The sequence below is a fragment of the Lactuca serriola genome, chromosome 9 (genome assembly GCF_051521515.1).
Source record: "Lactuca serriola cultivar US96UC23 chromosome 9, Lser_US96UC23_V15, whole genome shotgun sequence".
NCBI classification, from domain to species: domain Eukaryota; kingdom Viridiplantae; phylum Streptophyta; class Magnoliopsida; order Asterales; family Asteraceae; genus Lactuca; species Lactuca serriola.
In genome coordinates this window covers 135,410,159-135,426,776 of record NC_136416.1, presented here as the reverse complement: position 1 = coordinate 135,426,776, position 16,618 = coordinate 135,410,159, and the positions used below count along the sequence as shown (strand labels likewise).

The 16,618-nt window shown below is 35.3% G+C and overlaps 1 protein-coding gene across 1 annotated transcript; it reads right to left on the bottom strand.

Moving 5' to 3' along the window:
• Positions 1-11,603: 11,603 nt before the first annotated feature.
• On the bottom strand, positions 11,604-15,346 carry LOC145072481 (ATP-citrate synthase alpha chain protein 3). Its single transcript, XM_079018913.1, has 13 exons — positions 15,207-15,346; positions 15,012-15,131; positions 14,073-14,249; positions 13,752-13,913; positions 13,602-13,682; positions 13,265-13,316; positions 13,065-13,179; positions 12,918-12,999; positions 12,616-12,711; positions 12,302-12,403; positions 12,103-12,219; positions 11,909-12,025; positions 11,604-11,780 (listed from the first exon to the last, which is right to left on the bottom strand). The coding sequence occupies exons 2-13, from the start codon at positions 15,108-15,110 to the stop codon at positions 11,715-11,717; spliced, it is 1,266 nt and encodes a 421-aa protein (XP_078875039.1). The 5' UTR covers positions 15,111-15,131; positions 15,207-15,346; the 3' UTR covers positions 11,604-11,714.
• Between the last annotated feature and the right edge of the window lie 1,272 nt (positions 15,347-16,618).

Genomic DNA, 16,618 nt, shown 5'->3' with positions numbered 1-16,618 from the left:
TATAAGTAGCGATGTCGCTACCAACCATTCCGAGAGTCCATAGTTCGTGTTCGAGCTTTTGAATCTCCCCTCGGGGGCAGTATTCTCTCATCATCATGGCTTTCAGGCTCTCCCAGCTTATGGAGTTTGCCACGATTAGGGTAAGTACTTTAACGTGGCCATTCTACCAAGTTAAAGCTTTATCAATAAGGGTGAAAGTTGCAAATTTGACTTTGCTGTGCTCGGGACAGGAGCAGATTTCAAAGACTGCCTCCGTCCTTTCAATCCACTGCCTTAGGGCCATCACACCACCAGTCCCATAAAACATTCGGGGCTTGGCATTAGTGAAGTCCTTATAGGTGCATTCTCGAGGTGGTCCATGACTCTCGCCATTGTTGGATAGGTGTGTGCCAGATCCCGAGCCATTAGTACTCGAGTTATTGATCTGTGACATGGCAGCTGCCACCGCTACGGTGACTGCTGCTTGAAACATAACAGCATCAAATTGAGGTGGTGGAGGTGGTGGTGGTATAGGTGCTTCCCCACCGTTGTTTCGCTTTGGATTCCTACGCGGAGGCATCCTTCAACTATATGTTGAAAAGACAAGGATAAGAATTTCATAGAAATAGAAAATGTATGTGTCTCATGAACTAAATCGCTATAGTTCAACAACAGATGATAGTATGAGTCTTAAAATAGAAGAATGAAAGTTATTTGTAAGACTGAAGGTATGAAACAAGTATTTGGTTTCACAAAGACCTTTCAAGGTTTGAACAAAATACTTAACATAGTAGTAATAGTGTCACTTATATTAATATAAAAGTTGTTACAATGATCATGAAAATTTGACCCCTATAAGGGTCTCCGATTACAAAGTTCTAGAAATTTAAAGACTTTTAGCCGATGTCCTAAGCTATAACAAAATTTGAGTCTTTGACAAGCACTACTTGTGACGTAGGTTGCGCTTGAAGCTTGACTCCGCATCTGATTACTTCGACTCCATTAGACGCCTATCAAAAGCGGCTTGTTGTTCCCTCAGTTCAGCGAGGGCTGCAATCATTTGCGCTTGAAATGCCTCGGTTTGGAGTTGAGCATTGTCTTGTATCTTGTCCAGCCTACGGATGTCAGAAGTGTGAACCTGCACTTCCACGTTGACATCCCGGAGTCGACTAGCTTGAACTCCAGACTGATAGGACTGATTGGCTAACTTACCCACCATTACCGGGAGTGCTCGATCAGCCGAACCTCCACCGCGGACATCATAGAAGTCCCGGCACATGCCGTAGGGAGGGCGTAGGTTTTGCTGTTGGCTCCAATGGTGGAGGTGACTTCCCCAGACGGGAGTCGGTCCTTGAAAGTTCCTTACGAAGACGGGAGGTTGAATGGGTGGTGGATCGATAACTTCCGGCTCTGAGTCGGTACCGGAGTCATCACCCACTTCTATGGGTTCCTCGTCCTCTTCGGGATCATCTTCGATCCATCCTCCGTTGCCTTGGTTGGGAAAGTAGGGGTCGCCAGGTTGGTGAAATCCAGCCATTTGACTGTACGAGAAATAGGGTTATAAGAATGGAATAAAGTTGAAAACATGCAAAACATGTAAGTTAAACTAGTTCAAATAGCAAATACTCCTATAGTATTTAAATTCTTGTGTTTGATTCTAGTAATGGTTTGGTAAGTTTTGACTTGTTGCTTACTACGATCATTCCTCGATATACGTTCGTCCAATCTCGGGCAAATGTAGTTGATCACACTATATTTGTCCAAAATCTGATTACATATATCGAGTCTCAATCATAGTGTCAACTTGTCTAAATACTTGTATAGTTGGATAACATGAAAATAATTTGTGGTATGCATGTAATTGTACTTAAATGAACTATCAATTTAAGTTGAACGCAATGCTGCTTAAGCGTAAAAAGAAAATTTGTTTTGTCAGAGAGTATTAGTCCCTTAAGCATTTATAGTTTGTATATCTTATGTGGTTCGATATACTTAGTTCACTATAAACATTACTCTGATACCAATCTGTCACACCCCCAAACCCGAACGGCGGAAACGTTCGGGGGCGGATGACTTCATGTGGTAACGTAACAAATGAATACATAGTAAAGAAAGCAATACAACCATCATATATATATAATTGAAAGTTTACATTTGTCAAAAGTTACATGTTCAAAACCAATTACAATATGATGTCAAAATACGAGATTAAACTGGCGCCGCAGCATCCCTTCATCAAAAGCGTAATGAATACCTGAAATTACTGATTTCCTGGGACATACAAGTAATTTTGAAAGAGTAGATCAGCATTTAAGCTGGTGAGTTTCATAAGTATTTAAGTGACAATGTTTGTATGAAATGAAATGTTTTGTCTTTGTTTGTTTGTGTTTAGAAAATCCTATATTTTCTACTAGTATAAAAGTAGCCTGCACTCAAGACCAATGTTTGTTTCTAAAAATGTATGTAAGTGTAAAACAACCAATGTGTTTGAAAACCTTGTAAATCAATGCATTTTTAATACCCCATGTGAGTTTTATAACCATACTATTGACTCGGAATGCCTATACACAACGTTCTTCAGGCGTTGGAATGTTATGACGTTTGTCACCCCAAACGGTGGACTGCAGCTAACAGTCAGGGTGCGGGTTATCAAGCCTGTATAGATCTATACACAAACACCATGCTCCCCCTCCAAGGGATTCTGGTATATAATACAGGACTTGAAATGTGTACTCGAACGTACATGAAGTTAGTGTCTCACAAAACCGTGGTATAAAAACAGATCTACTTGTTAAAATGTTACGTTTGTTCTTGTATACGAAAGTGACTTCTTGAAATTCATGTTTCTAGTACATAAGAGTTAGAAATTTGTTCGTAAAACTATACCTATTATAGTTTTCTAAAAGTGTGTCTCGTTTGTTTAGAAATACCAAGAAAAGGAATCATTTGTTATGAAAGCATAGATTTTCGGTGTAGAGTCTAAGAATGATAAGTATAATCTAAGAAAGTTTAGTTTATACATGCATTACAACAAATTTATATTTCAAAAGATAGAATGCTATTTTAACATATGTTATATATATGAAAGTTCCTTAAAAGTTTGTAAATCGCATGTGATTTGGATATATAAAAGCATATAAAAGAGTTCTTTATGTAACACACGATAATACTCGTGTGTTTTACTTGTAATCCCCCCCCCCTTGAAAGCATATAAAAGAATTTATAGAACATTTAAAAGGTAAATTAAGGGGTATGAACTCACTTGAAAGTTTGGAGATAGCGAGATGGAAAACCGGGTAGAGTTTCGTCTCGGGAAATGGATTTTTCTCGGGATTCTCGGGAATCTCGGGAGTAAAATCGACCCTCGGGACTTGAGCAAAAAGACCAGAGCTTCGGGTTTGAACGGGCACGGAAAACGAGGCAATATCGTGAAAGAAAGGAGAGAAATGAGCATTTTTCTCGGAAGCCCTCGCATGCTATTTATAGGAGGGTCTGAGAAGCCTCGTACGTGGGGCGTACGCTCGTACGCAGCGCGTACGCGTACGTCATGCATGACCGAAGCCTCGACTGCCTCGGCTTCGGATGGGACGGATCAGTCTGTCGGGTCGGATGGGACGGCGGGTCGGACGGGTCGGTCGGACGGGCGGGTCGGACGGGTCGGTAGCCTCGCATAGGGCGACGTGGACGATCCGAGGCCAAGTCCCTCGGGTACGCAGGGCGTACAGGAGTACGCAGCGTGTACCTCGGATGAGGACGCTGACTCCTCTTCGGATAATGCTTGAATTTTGAATTAAATAAATATATAATTTATTTAATAAACTTCAAAAATTCATATCTTCTTCATACGAACTCCGTTTTCGATGGTCTTTATATCCACGCGTAGGTGAGACTACGCTCTACAACTTTCGTTTAGACTTCGTTGGCAAATTCCGAAATTATTTTTATTATTTATTTTATAACTCATCGTGTTTAAGGAATTTCTTTAAAAAATTCATAACTTCTTTCTCTGACGTCGGTTTTTGCCAGACTTTTCACCGCTGAAATACCATTGTCGAGACCTTCGATTCTCATTTAGGTCATTCCGGCCAAAAGTCACTCGATCTCCGATTCGAGTTTTTAGTTGTCTGTTGCTAAGCTGAACTTGGAAAAATCATAACTTCAATATACGAAGTCGGATTTGGGCGTTCTTTTTACGTACGTTCATGGTTTAAAGATATTTAAATATAGAAGGAATTTAAATAGAACTATTTGGACATTTTATTATGAAAGTTAATTTTATTAACTCAAAAGTGGTTACAATACTTGACCTTCTAGGTCATTACAAAGAGTTGAAATATCGGGTTGCCACAGGAACCCATCTCCAAATCGAAAACTTGGAGAGCAAGGAAAGGGTTTCAACCCTTACCAAAATTTTGAAACTTAGGCCTAAGAAACCCTAATTTCGAACCCCTTGTCCGAGGGGGTTTAATTTCCATAAACTCTAATTTGATCGATTCATCTATTATAACAATTTAACAGAAAACAAGTCAAGTCTCTGATACCACTGATGGGTTTTATTCAAAACAAATAAACTCTTAAGTGTGCATGCAACCCTAATAAAGATCTATGTTTTCTCTAACTGAATTTATAACTATAAACATCAAATAAGAACTCTAAGGATACCTATGTATTTTCGAAATTTAGAAAGAAAGAGAACATACCTTTTGATCATTTGGAAGCAAGCACCACAAATGTCGTGCCTCTAGTGGTTCACACCCAAGCTAGCAAGCAGGACGTTGAGGAAAGAGGAGGGAGGAGAGAATTTTTGGCCTATGCTCTCTAAGGGTTTAGTACCGAAAATATGAAGGTCTTGGGGTTTTTATATATTGCAAAATGGAAATCCAAGATAAGCCCCAAACCAATAAAAGAACATTATCTTATTTTTGGTATTTATCCAACTTATTAGTTATACTCTAAGGATAATTCTAGAGCTCCAAAAGGACCTCTAAAACCGTCCACCACCGTGGTGGAAGGTTCTGGAGCCTTTTGTTCAACTATTTAATAATAGCACTTTAGTCCCTGTACTTTTAATTAATTTCATTAATCCCGAAATTAATTCTAAATAATTTTTGATTAATTATTAATTAAATAATATTATTTCTAATTAATATATTATTCACATAATATAGTAATAAACTATTTATTTCAATTTATTAATCTAATAATAAATCAACCTCTCTCGCTAAAAACCATTATGTCCAATTGCTAGGTTTGGGGGCAACCAAAAGGACTGTGTTGCTATCAATTCAAGTCTATAGCAATTATAGATATGGGCTTAGACACCTAATCCAACAGTTTATTCCTTCTTGTATGTGATATATATATATATATATATATATATATATATATATATATAGAGAGAGAGAGAGAGAGGGGGGGGGAGCGTTCAATTGAGAACATTTCTTATCGCGAGAACATTTGAGAACAAATTTGGACCACACAATTTTCTTATTTAAAATTATAAAATACTATCCATATAAATCAAAAATTAGTTACAAACAATTAAAAACTCACTAACTAACACTACTCACCACCCAACCAACATCACCCACCACCACAACCTACCACTCATCACCACCACCCAGCACTCACCACCCACCGCCACCACCACTACTACCCACCACCACAACCACTAATCACCACCAACCACCACCAGCACCACCATCACCACCCACCACCACCACCACCTGCCACCACCACCCGCCACCACCACCCGCCACCATCACCACCAACCACCACTCGCCACCACCACCGACAACCATTACCAACCACCCATCACCACCACCACCACCCATCACCACCCACCACTACCAACCACCAACCACTACCCACCACCCTCCACCCACCACCCACCACCACCATCAACCACCACCGGCCACCACTATCACCACCACCTGCCTCCACCAACCGCAACCACCACCCATCACCACTACCTACCGCCTATCACCACCACCCGCCACCACCACCAATCACTATACACCACCACCCACCACCCACCAGTCATCATCACCCACCATCCACCACCACTCGCCACCACCAACCACTACTCATCACCACCATCACCACCCACTGCCATCACCACCCAACCACCACCACCCGCCAACATCCCCCACCTCCACCACCCATCACAACCACCCACAACCACTACCTACCACCCATCATCACCACCACCACCCATCACCCACCACCACCACCCATCACTACCCACCACCCACCACCACCAGTCGTCACCACCACTACCCACCACAACTACCACCCACCACCACCACCAACCACCACTCACCACTACCATCACCACCCACCAACACCACCTTCAGCTCCACTTACAAAAACCACCACTCGTCACCACCAACCACCACCATCCACTACCACCACCAAACATCACTATACGCCACCACCACCACTGCCACCACCTACACATAACCAACACCACCACCTACCACTTACCAACCACACAATTAGATACATATAATCACATATGATTATATGTATATAATCACATATAATTTATGTGGACAAAATTTACAGGCTCAATTATATATATGCGCTTGTGTACTTAATCATATATGATTATATGTACCTAATCACAAATGATTTATATGGACAAGATTCATTTTCGTATTTTCTATTTAATAAATTTTCTCATGTATTTATTAATATATGATTATATGTAATTAATCATATATGATTCAATATTTGTTCTCGTGTATACAATCAAATGTGATTATATGTATCGAATCACATATGATTTATATGGACAATATTCTTTTTTGTCCATATAAATCATATGTGATTATATACATATAATCACATGTGATTAGATATATTTAATCACATATGATTAAAGTTGAGAAAAACAATAATTGAAATCGACAACATGATAACGAATCTTGTCCACATTAATCATATGTGATTAGATACATATAATCACATGTGATTATATGTATATAATCACATATGATTTGAGGTGCACAAGATTCTTTTTTGTCTTCTCGGTTTAATAGTTGTGCTCATGTACTTAATCACATACGATTATACATATAATCACATGTGATAAAATAAATGAGAACAACTATTGAATCGACAAAGCAAAAATGAACTGTGTCCACATAAATCATATGTGATTAGATTCATATAATCACACATGATTAGATATATTTAATCACATATGATTAATATGGATAAAGATTTGTTTTCGTATTCTTTGTTCAATATTTGTTATCGTGTATATAATCACATGTGATCGTATGTATATAATCACATATGATTTTTACAGACAATATTCGTTTTTTCCAAATAAAATCATATGTGATTAGAAACATATAATCACATCCGATTAAATGTATTTAATAACATATGATTAAAGTGAAAAAAAAATTATTGAATCGTGAACACGGAAATGAATCTTAGCCATATAAATCATATGTGATTAGATACACATAATCACATGTTATTATATGTATCTAATCGCATATGATCTATGTGGACAATATTCATTTTTGTGTTCTTGATTCAATAGTTGTTCTCGTGTACTTAATCGCATGTGATTAAAGTTACTAAAAAAACTATTGAATCAAGAACGTGAAAATGAATATTATCTGTATAAATATATGTGATTAGATACATATAATCACATGTAATTAATGTATTTAATCACATATGATTTATGTGGAAAGTATTTATTTTCGTGAACTTTGTCGAAGACCCCCACCACAACCACATGTGATTATATGTATACATATGATTTATATGGATAAGATTGATTTTTGTCTAAATAAATTATACGTGATTAGATACATATAATCACATATGATTAAATACACAAGAATAACAAAAATGTATTTTATCCATGTAAATCACATGTGATTAGACATAGATAATCACATGTGATTCTATGTTTTAATCACATATGATTTATGTGAACAATATGCATTTTCGCGTTGTCAATTCATTAGTTGTTCTCTTATATTTAATCACATGTGATTATATATATCTAATCACATATGATATATGTGAAAAGATTTCTTTTCGAGTGTTTGATTCAACAATTGCTCTCATATATATAATCACATGTGATTATATGTATTTAATCACATATGATTAATGTGGAAAAAGAACACTTATTAAATTGAGAATGCGAAAACGAATCTTCTCAATATAAACCACATGGGATTGAATACATATATTTACATGTGATTAAATACATGAGAAAATTTATTGAATTGAAAATGTGAACAAATTTGTTCCATATAAATCATATGTGATTGGATACATGTAATCACATGTAATTATATGTATCTAATCACATACGATTTATGTCGAAACATTTTGTTTCTGTGTTCTTAATTCAATATTTGTTTTCGTGTATATAATCACATTTTATATGTATCTAATCACATATGACTTATATGGGCAAGATTGGTTTTTTTCCGAGTTTAATAGTTGTTTTCGTGTATATAATCACATTTAATTATAAGTATTTAATCATATGTGATTTATGTGGACAAAAACCATACTCACATATACTCACATGTAATTAAATAGATATACTCACATGTTCTTTAAAATATTTTTCCCATAAGTCATATGTGATTAAATACATATACTTACATGTAATTAAATAAAAGAGAAAAACTATTGAATCGGAAATGCGAAATGAATCTTGTTCATATAAATCATGTTAGATACATATAATCACATGTGATTATATTTATTTAATCACATATTATTTATTCGGCCAATAATTATTTTTGTGTTTTTTATTCAATAGTTGGTATCGTGTATTTAATCACATATGATTATATGTATTTAATCACATACGATTTATACACACAAGATTTGTTTTCGCTTTCTTGATTTAATAGTTTTTTTTGTGTATTTAATCATATGTTATTATATGTATCAAATCACATATGATTTATATAGACTTATTTGTTTTCTCATTTTCGATTTACTAGTTGGCCTTGTGTATTTAATAATTATATGTATTTATATAATTTACAAAATATAAGGATACTAATAAAAAAATCTATTTTTTTATTATATAAATATGTTACTATAGAAAAGCGTGTATACAATCTTTATTCAAAATAAAAATTGATATATCAATATTTTTATTTTTGGTCCGTTTAAATTTACATCATACATTATTTAGATCTAAATATGAAATTATAAGAAGTTAAGTTCTTTATATATTAAAATAGACCAAAACTTACGTTTGAAATAAGTACACAAAAAAAACCACATTTTTAGTTTTTTACATAAACATTAAATGTATTAAAAGACTTGTACAGTGATAGAGTTAGTGATAGAGTTGTATTTTTATTTATTTGTTTAAACTAAAGCTAAATTAATGTTTAAGAAAAAAGAATATTATTTTTGGCAATTTTTTTTTTTTACTTTTGAAAACTTGTTGATTGTAACACCGTCCTGTTTTTATGCACCTCTGGTAATGTGCATAACTAACTTCTAAAAGTTGTAATAATAGGGGTAAGTGTGGAATTTAATTTAAATAAAATAGTATATATGAAGATACCTTTACAGTAACCTTTGTGGTTGTACAGCCTGAGCAAAAAGTAAATCAAATTCATCGTATTCTTATTTCTTCTACCAGAAATTTCACACTTTTTGCAATCCTCCATTATCACCTATCTTAACTCGAATTCTCACCAACTCAAGCAACAACCTATATTCGATTTTCTAAACAAATCCACCTATACCTGTCATTATAACAACATCGTCATTGTATGAAGAAAATTTGAAGCAAATCTCAAGAAAACAAACGTAAACATGATACCGATTATTATAGGTTCCATGGAGTCAGTGGCGATAACTGCTGAAACCAGATTGGGAAAGCAAATCCGGTTGATGTCGGCTTCAGATCTGATGGAACCTGATTGGGAAAGCAAATCCGATGGAATTCCGGTTCAGATCCGGTGAAACTAGATCTTGTGTTCGTGAAACCGGATTGTGGTACAGAGCAACGATTCATGGCGTCCGTTAAGGACGGAGGAGTGGATGAGGGAGAAGGTTCGGGAAGAGGAGATGTAAATATGTGGAAGGTATTCAGGAGGTCGCCACAACATTTCGTCGGAGAAGAAGGCTGAGCATGTGGCTTTCGATTGTGGAGGAGTAGGTGTGGCGAAGGTGGTGAACAAGCAAATTTGGAGCGGATGGTTCGGTGTTTTCTAAGTCCATAACTATAATTGGTATAGATTTAAATTGATATCAACACAGTTATTTTGGTCCCCCAAACATATATAATATATGTGGACAAAGTAAACAAAACCTTGGGTATTATTAAACCTAAAAGGCATCAAATGGTAAAACCAATCAATTTTTGAAAACTTCACACCTTTTATGACATTAGCCCTACAATATATAAAGAAATCGAGTTTTATTAATTTTATTTCTTTTTCCATAAATTAAAAACATATGGAAACGGTTATGATTGACTACCATGTCCCCGGATACATGTCTTCCATTGAAATGAGTTAGGGGTGGCAATCCTCAACTCAACCCGTAACCCGACACTGACCCAACACGAAAATAAACGGGCTTGGGTTGAGATTTTTGACCCGCCAACCCATTTATTTCATGGGTTGGGTTGGGTTATCTGTTTGGGTTCGCGGGTCAACCCGCCAATCCGATTATATATATATATATATATATATATATATATATATATATATATATATATATATATATATATATATATATATATATATATATAATGTTTAAAAAATATATTTAATTATTTATCAGTTTTGAATATTTGATTATCGTTTAATCGTTTTTTGAATTCCAAAACTACAAAACATCTTCGAGTCGAATTAACGTGCTTAACCCCTAAGAATCCCCGAATCAAAAAGAAATTCAGTCTTCAATCTCCAAACTCAAAACTCCATGTCTCCCGTCTCTGTCGATTGAGGCATCGAGTCACCGACCGTCACAGTGTCGCATGCACACCACTCGTCTTCTCGTCCTCTGGCTGTCGCACACTTGTTGTCATTCCTATTTATGAATTTATGTTGAATATTTAAGACTTATTGACTTCATTTGATTTGTAATTTTTAATTTCATTTTAAAATGTGTTGCTTATTAAATGGGTTATATGGGTTGGGTTCGACCCACTAACCCATGAACCCATATACTTATACGGGTTATATGGATTGGGTTAATGTTTTCAATCCGCCAACCCGAACCCAACCCAATTGTCAGGCCTAAAATGAATGCATGCATATCTATTCATATTGGATCCTTGATGACAAATCCGATCTCAATAACTAAAGCACCAATTTGTCCAAAAAACATTCTATATAATGTAATGCACAAAGGGTTTTGTTTAAGTATGCACCTTATCAAAATAAACAAGATTGATAATTTTATACTTTGATGGTGTGGAGGTAGGATTTTGAGGAAGCAGATGACGAGGTCATCTTTGGGCATAATCAATGAATTTATTATGCATTTGGTTGACAAAAACAAGACTAAATATGGATCCGAAATATGTTGAAGGAGAAACAGTGGTTGTCGGATTTCTTTGAGCAGTATATAATATTTTGTTTATTGATTAGAATTAGAAATAAGAAAGACAAGCGCGCACTGATAGTAAGAATACAAGAAAATTTGACAAGAAGAATGAAGTGTTGTTGTAACGTTATCAAGGAATAGAAAAACACAGTCATTTTAATGTATTATGACATTATGCAATCAATTGCTTCCTTGCAAATGCCCGTCATTGTAGCCTCGGGTCCATAAACCTACAAATTCCAACAATTAGAAAACAATGAATATGTTTGATTATTAGTATCATATGATTATGTAAGTAGGTAAAAACTGGTAAGGTGATTACTGAAATTGATTGTATGTATAAGGTAGACATACATACCTCAAGGGGAATTCCCAGTTCCTCTCCCAATGCACGCATCTTTGCCAAACCAGTCTGATAATTAGGACCACCTCTTCGAACAAAGATGTTCATTCTTGCGGCTTTCAGTTTGGACTCCTGGAAATTATGAAAACATGTTTGATGTTTGATGTTAAAATAAAATTAAGACTTGTTTTATATTTTAACCTGCCTACCTTTTCTCTGAGGGCTCGGATAATTCCATTGAAAGTAGCAGCAACATCTGTAAAGTTAGCAATGCCTCCTCCAATCAGAAGGGCTCTTTTACGACCATCAGGATCTGCAGTAGCACACTGAAAAAGGAAACATTTCAGTATTAATTTCATTTGATGATATTTATTTAATAAAAAGTTAGGATCCTGGTATGGTCCGTACATCAATCACAACCCTAGCATATTGCAACACCTCTTCTTCGTTAGGAGCTCCACTGTACTCAGCATAGTTACCAAGTTCTGATGCATAACCTAAATCTCCAACCTACAAACAAAATACTCTATTTTTTTACTTAATGGATCCAGTAACTTATATATGAATGTCTGTTTCATTTAGAAAAGCGACTTAATAGAAAAAAAGTCACGAAAAACTATGTCCTAACTTTTTACAGTTCCATTTCCCTAACTGAGCCATCTTATTTTTGAAACATCATTTTATCCAGTCCAGACAACACAATAAAATTAAACTGGCCTTACGGTATCCGCATATATTACACTTGCACCACCTCCAGCCACCATTGTCCATATCCGTCCTTTAGGATTCAACACAGTGAACTTTAATGAAGCACTAGTCTGTCACCACTCACCAGAAACAAACAAACAAACAAACAAATATATATATATATATATATATATATATATATATATATATATATATGATTAGAAATAAGAAAGGATGTGCCTGTGTATGTTTTGTTTCTTTTTTTTTTTGTTATATATATAGAGAAAGTCAGATGAAACCTCAAACAAAGATCATATATTTCCGAAAATGCACTTACTTTTTCATCAAGCGTGTGAATGAAGCTCTCTGTAGGGCTTAGGACCCTTCCGAATGGCAAAGGGAACTCTATGTTACCCCACCTAAATGCAAATAAATAAATAATAAATGTAAAAATAGAAAGGAAAGGATAACAACAAAAGCTTACTTTTTGAAGTTCTTAAACGCTGCAGTATCATCCAACTCTCCCCTCATATCCAAAGGGAATGGCTCTCCATTTATCAACGTAAATGGATTCATCTCTAGGAAACTGAAATCTAGATCTGTTCAAGTGGGAGATAGCAGCGAATGCAATTAATTGGTACTACAAGAAAATCACTTCAAAAAAAAAGAAAAATCATTGCTTACCTTGAAATACAGCATACACACCCATTATGAAATTGCCAATTTTTGCTCGAACCTGGTTTTATCAACAGATCAAAATCAGCATACCAAACATTCATGTATCCGGTTTTTCCCACTTAATGCATAAAGAATGACTTAACTTAATGAGTGTGTGGTTTGGTGTTTACTTAATGCATAAAGAAAGTCGAGGTTTTTCCCACTTAAATCCTAACATTTCCCCAGTGCCCCACTAATTTATCCCGAAATCATAATGGAAGGAAAAAACAAAACATCTAACGATAAACTTGCTTGCTATTATTCATAGTGATTAGTGAAGGAAGGATGTGTAAAGTAAATGCACCTCCAATGGAAGCGTAGCAATTAATGGAGCACAAGTGTCTAGGGTCAAAGGTTTTTCGGTTGGAAGGAAAGCAGTCTTAACCTGAGATCAACAAAAAAAAAATTAATTTGAAATATTATCAACAACTATGGAATGGAATTAGTGAATTACCTTCTCCCAGTTCTCTTCAATATCAATACCACCACATTCTGAAAAGCTAATAGTGCTGCCCAGCCTTTCAGAGACAATAGAAAGGTAATATTCTTGATCATGTGGAACAAATGGTTCCACAATAAATGTTGTTATTGGGGCTTTGCATCCACCCATCTCAACCTAGAAACAAGTTATTTGCTTATTACAGTACTAGTTTTACTTTGATTTGTTTTTTGTATTACAACATTGTGTATAGTATAATTAATTTTTATTAAGGCGTTTTGTAGGGGTATAATTGGGTGACATGTTAAACACTTGTAAGTTTGAGATGGGAGAAACCTCAACACCAAGACGAGATTTGACAAAATCTGCAACTTGAGCAACATCTAAGTTCAAAGCAACCAAGCCGCTCTTCCCACGCTTCCCAAACAGCATATCCGGTTTCACAACCAGCTTTGTTGATGAGAGCCATGCTTCTTTGTCTGTTAACTCGATCAAGTCTGTCGATGCATTCACCTACATACATCATTATCACAACTCAACTTTCTTGATTCCTCATCCAAGTATGCATATGTTTTCTACTACTATTCCATCAAGGGACTCTCACCAAGCTATTACTACTACTACTACTATGTGATTTTTTCAAGTCATTGGAATTGGACTACATCTGTCATACACCCACCCCTACCTTCACATCTTCGCATTCATACAACATACACTTAACACAATATGCACTCACTTTTGCCACTTCTTTTTAAACTTGAGATTGAAATCAGTATCAACACCAACAATTACTTTAGTATCTGTTACAAAATCCATCTAATTATCTTTTTCACTTAGATCATACTATAAAATTTCATTACATATTTATGTTGAATGCCTCACTATTCAACCTTAGACCACCAATTTTACCTCTTCTAGATATGGATACGAGTATATACTGATCACAAATAAAGTAATTAATGGTTTGAACTTTGAACCATCATACTTGACTTCATTAGTAAACAAATCATAAATGAGCGGTTTTGGAGAAAAAACTACAAATTTCATTCACCCTTTTTGCACTCCCACTTTCAAAATTGCCCATTGATCAACTAACTAAAGAATATACAAAAACTGGCATGCCAAAAGTACTCTCAGACCAAATTACTCCAGAAATTTGAACAGATTTACCTAAAAGCAGAATCCAAGTTTAGCTTCTGTAAAATCGATCAGCATAAAATATTACATATATACTAGAACACATAGATAACTAGAAATACAAAAGCAGTCTCAGACCTGAGCAGAGCAGATCTGAAGGTCGATCCCTGCTAGTCTTTTCAAATGTTCCTTCAACAGCCTCTTTGAATCATACTCTCTAATCTTCTTTCTCGCCATTCTTCAACAATCGGAACGACCCTGCGAACGATAGACACTTGGAATTCAATTATGATTACAGAGAAGGTGATCTGGATTCTGGAGATATAAACAGACCTCGAAGTTGATAGTTTTGCTTAGAAGATAAGATTGGTTTGATTGTAGCACCCAACTTTAGGAGTGTGGTTGTTGGTAAGTAGGAAGAGCGTACTGATGATTTGATGCGAAGGGTAGTTGGGCGAGGAGATCGAGGAGAGACAAGGACCCAAGGACATTGATTACATGTAATGGAGTCCAAGAATAAACATTTTTGTTTAAATGTTTTCAAATTTCAAACGTATTAGTTTTCAGGGAGATCAATCATATCATTAGGGTTTTACATTTGAGAATCTTGTATAACAAATTCTTGTTAAATTTTAAAATTTTGTATTTCTGTGATTTTAAATTTAAATGTTATTATTCTTAGCTTTTAAAATACCTAATTATCAAAAACCCTTTTGACTAAAAATAAATTGATGATGGTGCCCCTAAATTATCGTAACTTTATTTTGTTTCTGATCACATGTCCTATGTAAGGTCGACTCACTCTCTTGGTTCTTTTAGGTTTATCCATTTCAAGCTTTATCAATAAGAGGAAAAACCAAAACCATGAGTCTAGGCTCTCCTCCTCATTGTTAACCTTCAATGCTTTTAAACATTGTGATTCGAACGATGAAGTCAATTTCACTTCTCATGTCCTTATTGTTGTCATCTCCCCTGTCATTTGTGTCATTTGGTACAGTACCACAAAGTCGAGATTTTCATTATTTGCAATTTCTTGATTTTTAATTTTGTAAATTGTTGGTGCTTGAAGATTTTGAAGCCTTACAAACGACATTAATCTGTTCATGACATTAATAAGTGTGATCGTGAGAGCGTCAAATTCAGAGAAATTATCAAATAATTATAAGACAAAACTTCAAAAATGATCCTTGTGGTTTTCGAAAATATCAAATTTAGTCCCTAAGTTCAAAAAACCTCACGGATCATCCCTGTGGTTTCAAAAAATTTAACATTTGGTTCTTCCGGCTAACTCCGTTACCATTTAGCCGTTAAGTCACGGACATTTTTGGTATTTCAGTATACAGGGACCATTTATGAGGTTTTCAATTACTTTTTTTTAAATAAATAATATTTAATATGCAAGGGGTCCCATCCCATCTCTCTCTCTCTCTCACTCACTTCTTGAAAACGCTGATTACCATGATTCCAACAACACCATTTCCTCGAGATGATGGTGGCGAGGACCTACAACTCGGATCATCATATGCAATCTCCGGATAAAGCTTCGTTTCATTAGTTATCTTCAAAAGCATTTCGTTATCCTCCATATATTTGACTGTCAAGTTTCTTCATGTTCGTTAGAGTCTTTTAATTCATAAAGATATCATATTCAACAAATCATCCTCTGAAACATCAATTATCAGATGATATCAAGATCACAATTATCAACAAAAATTGTATCACATTAAAAATCAAATTAATCATCA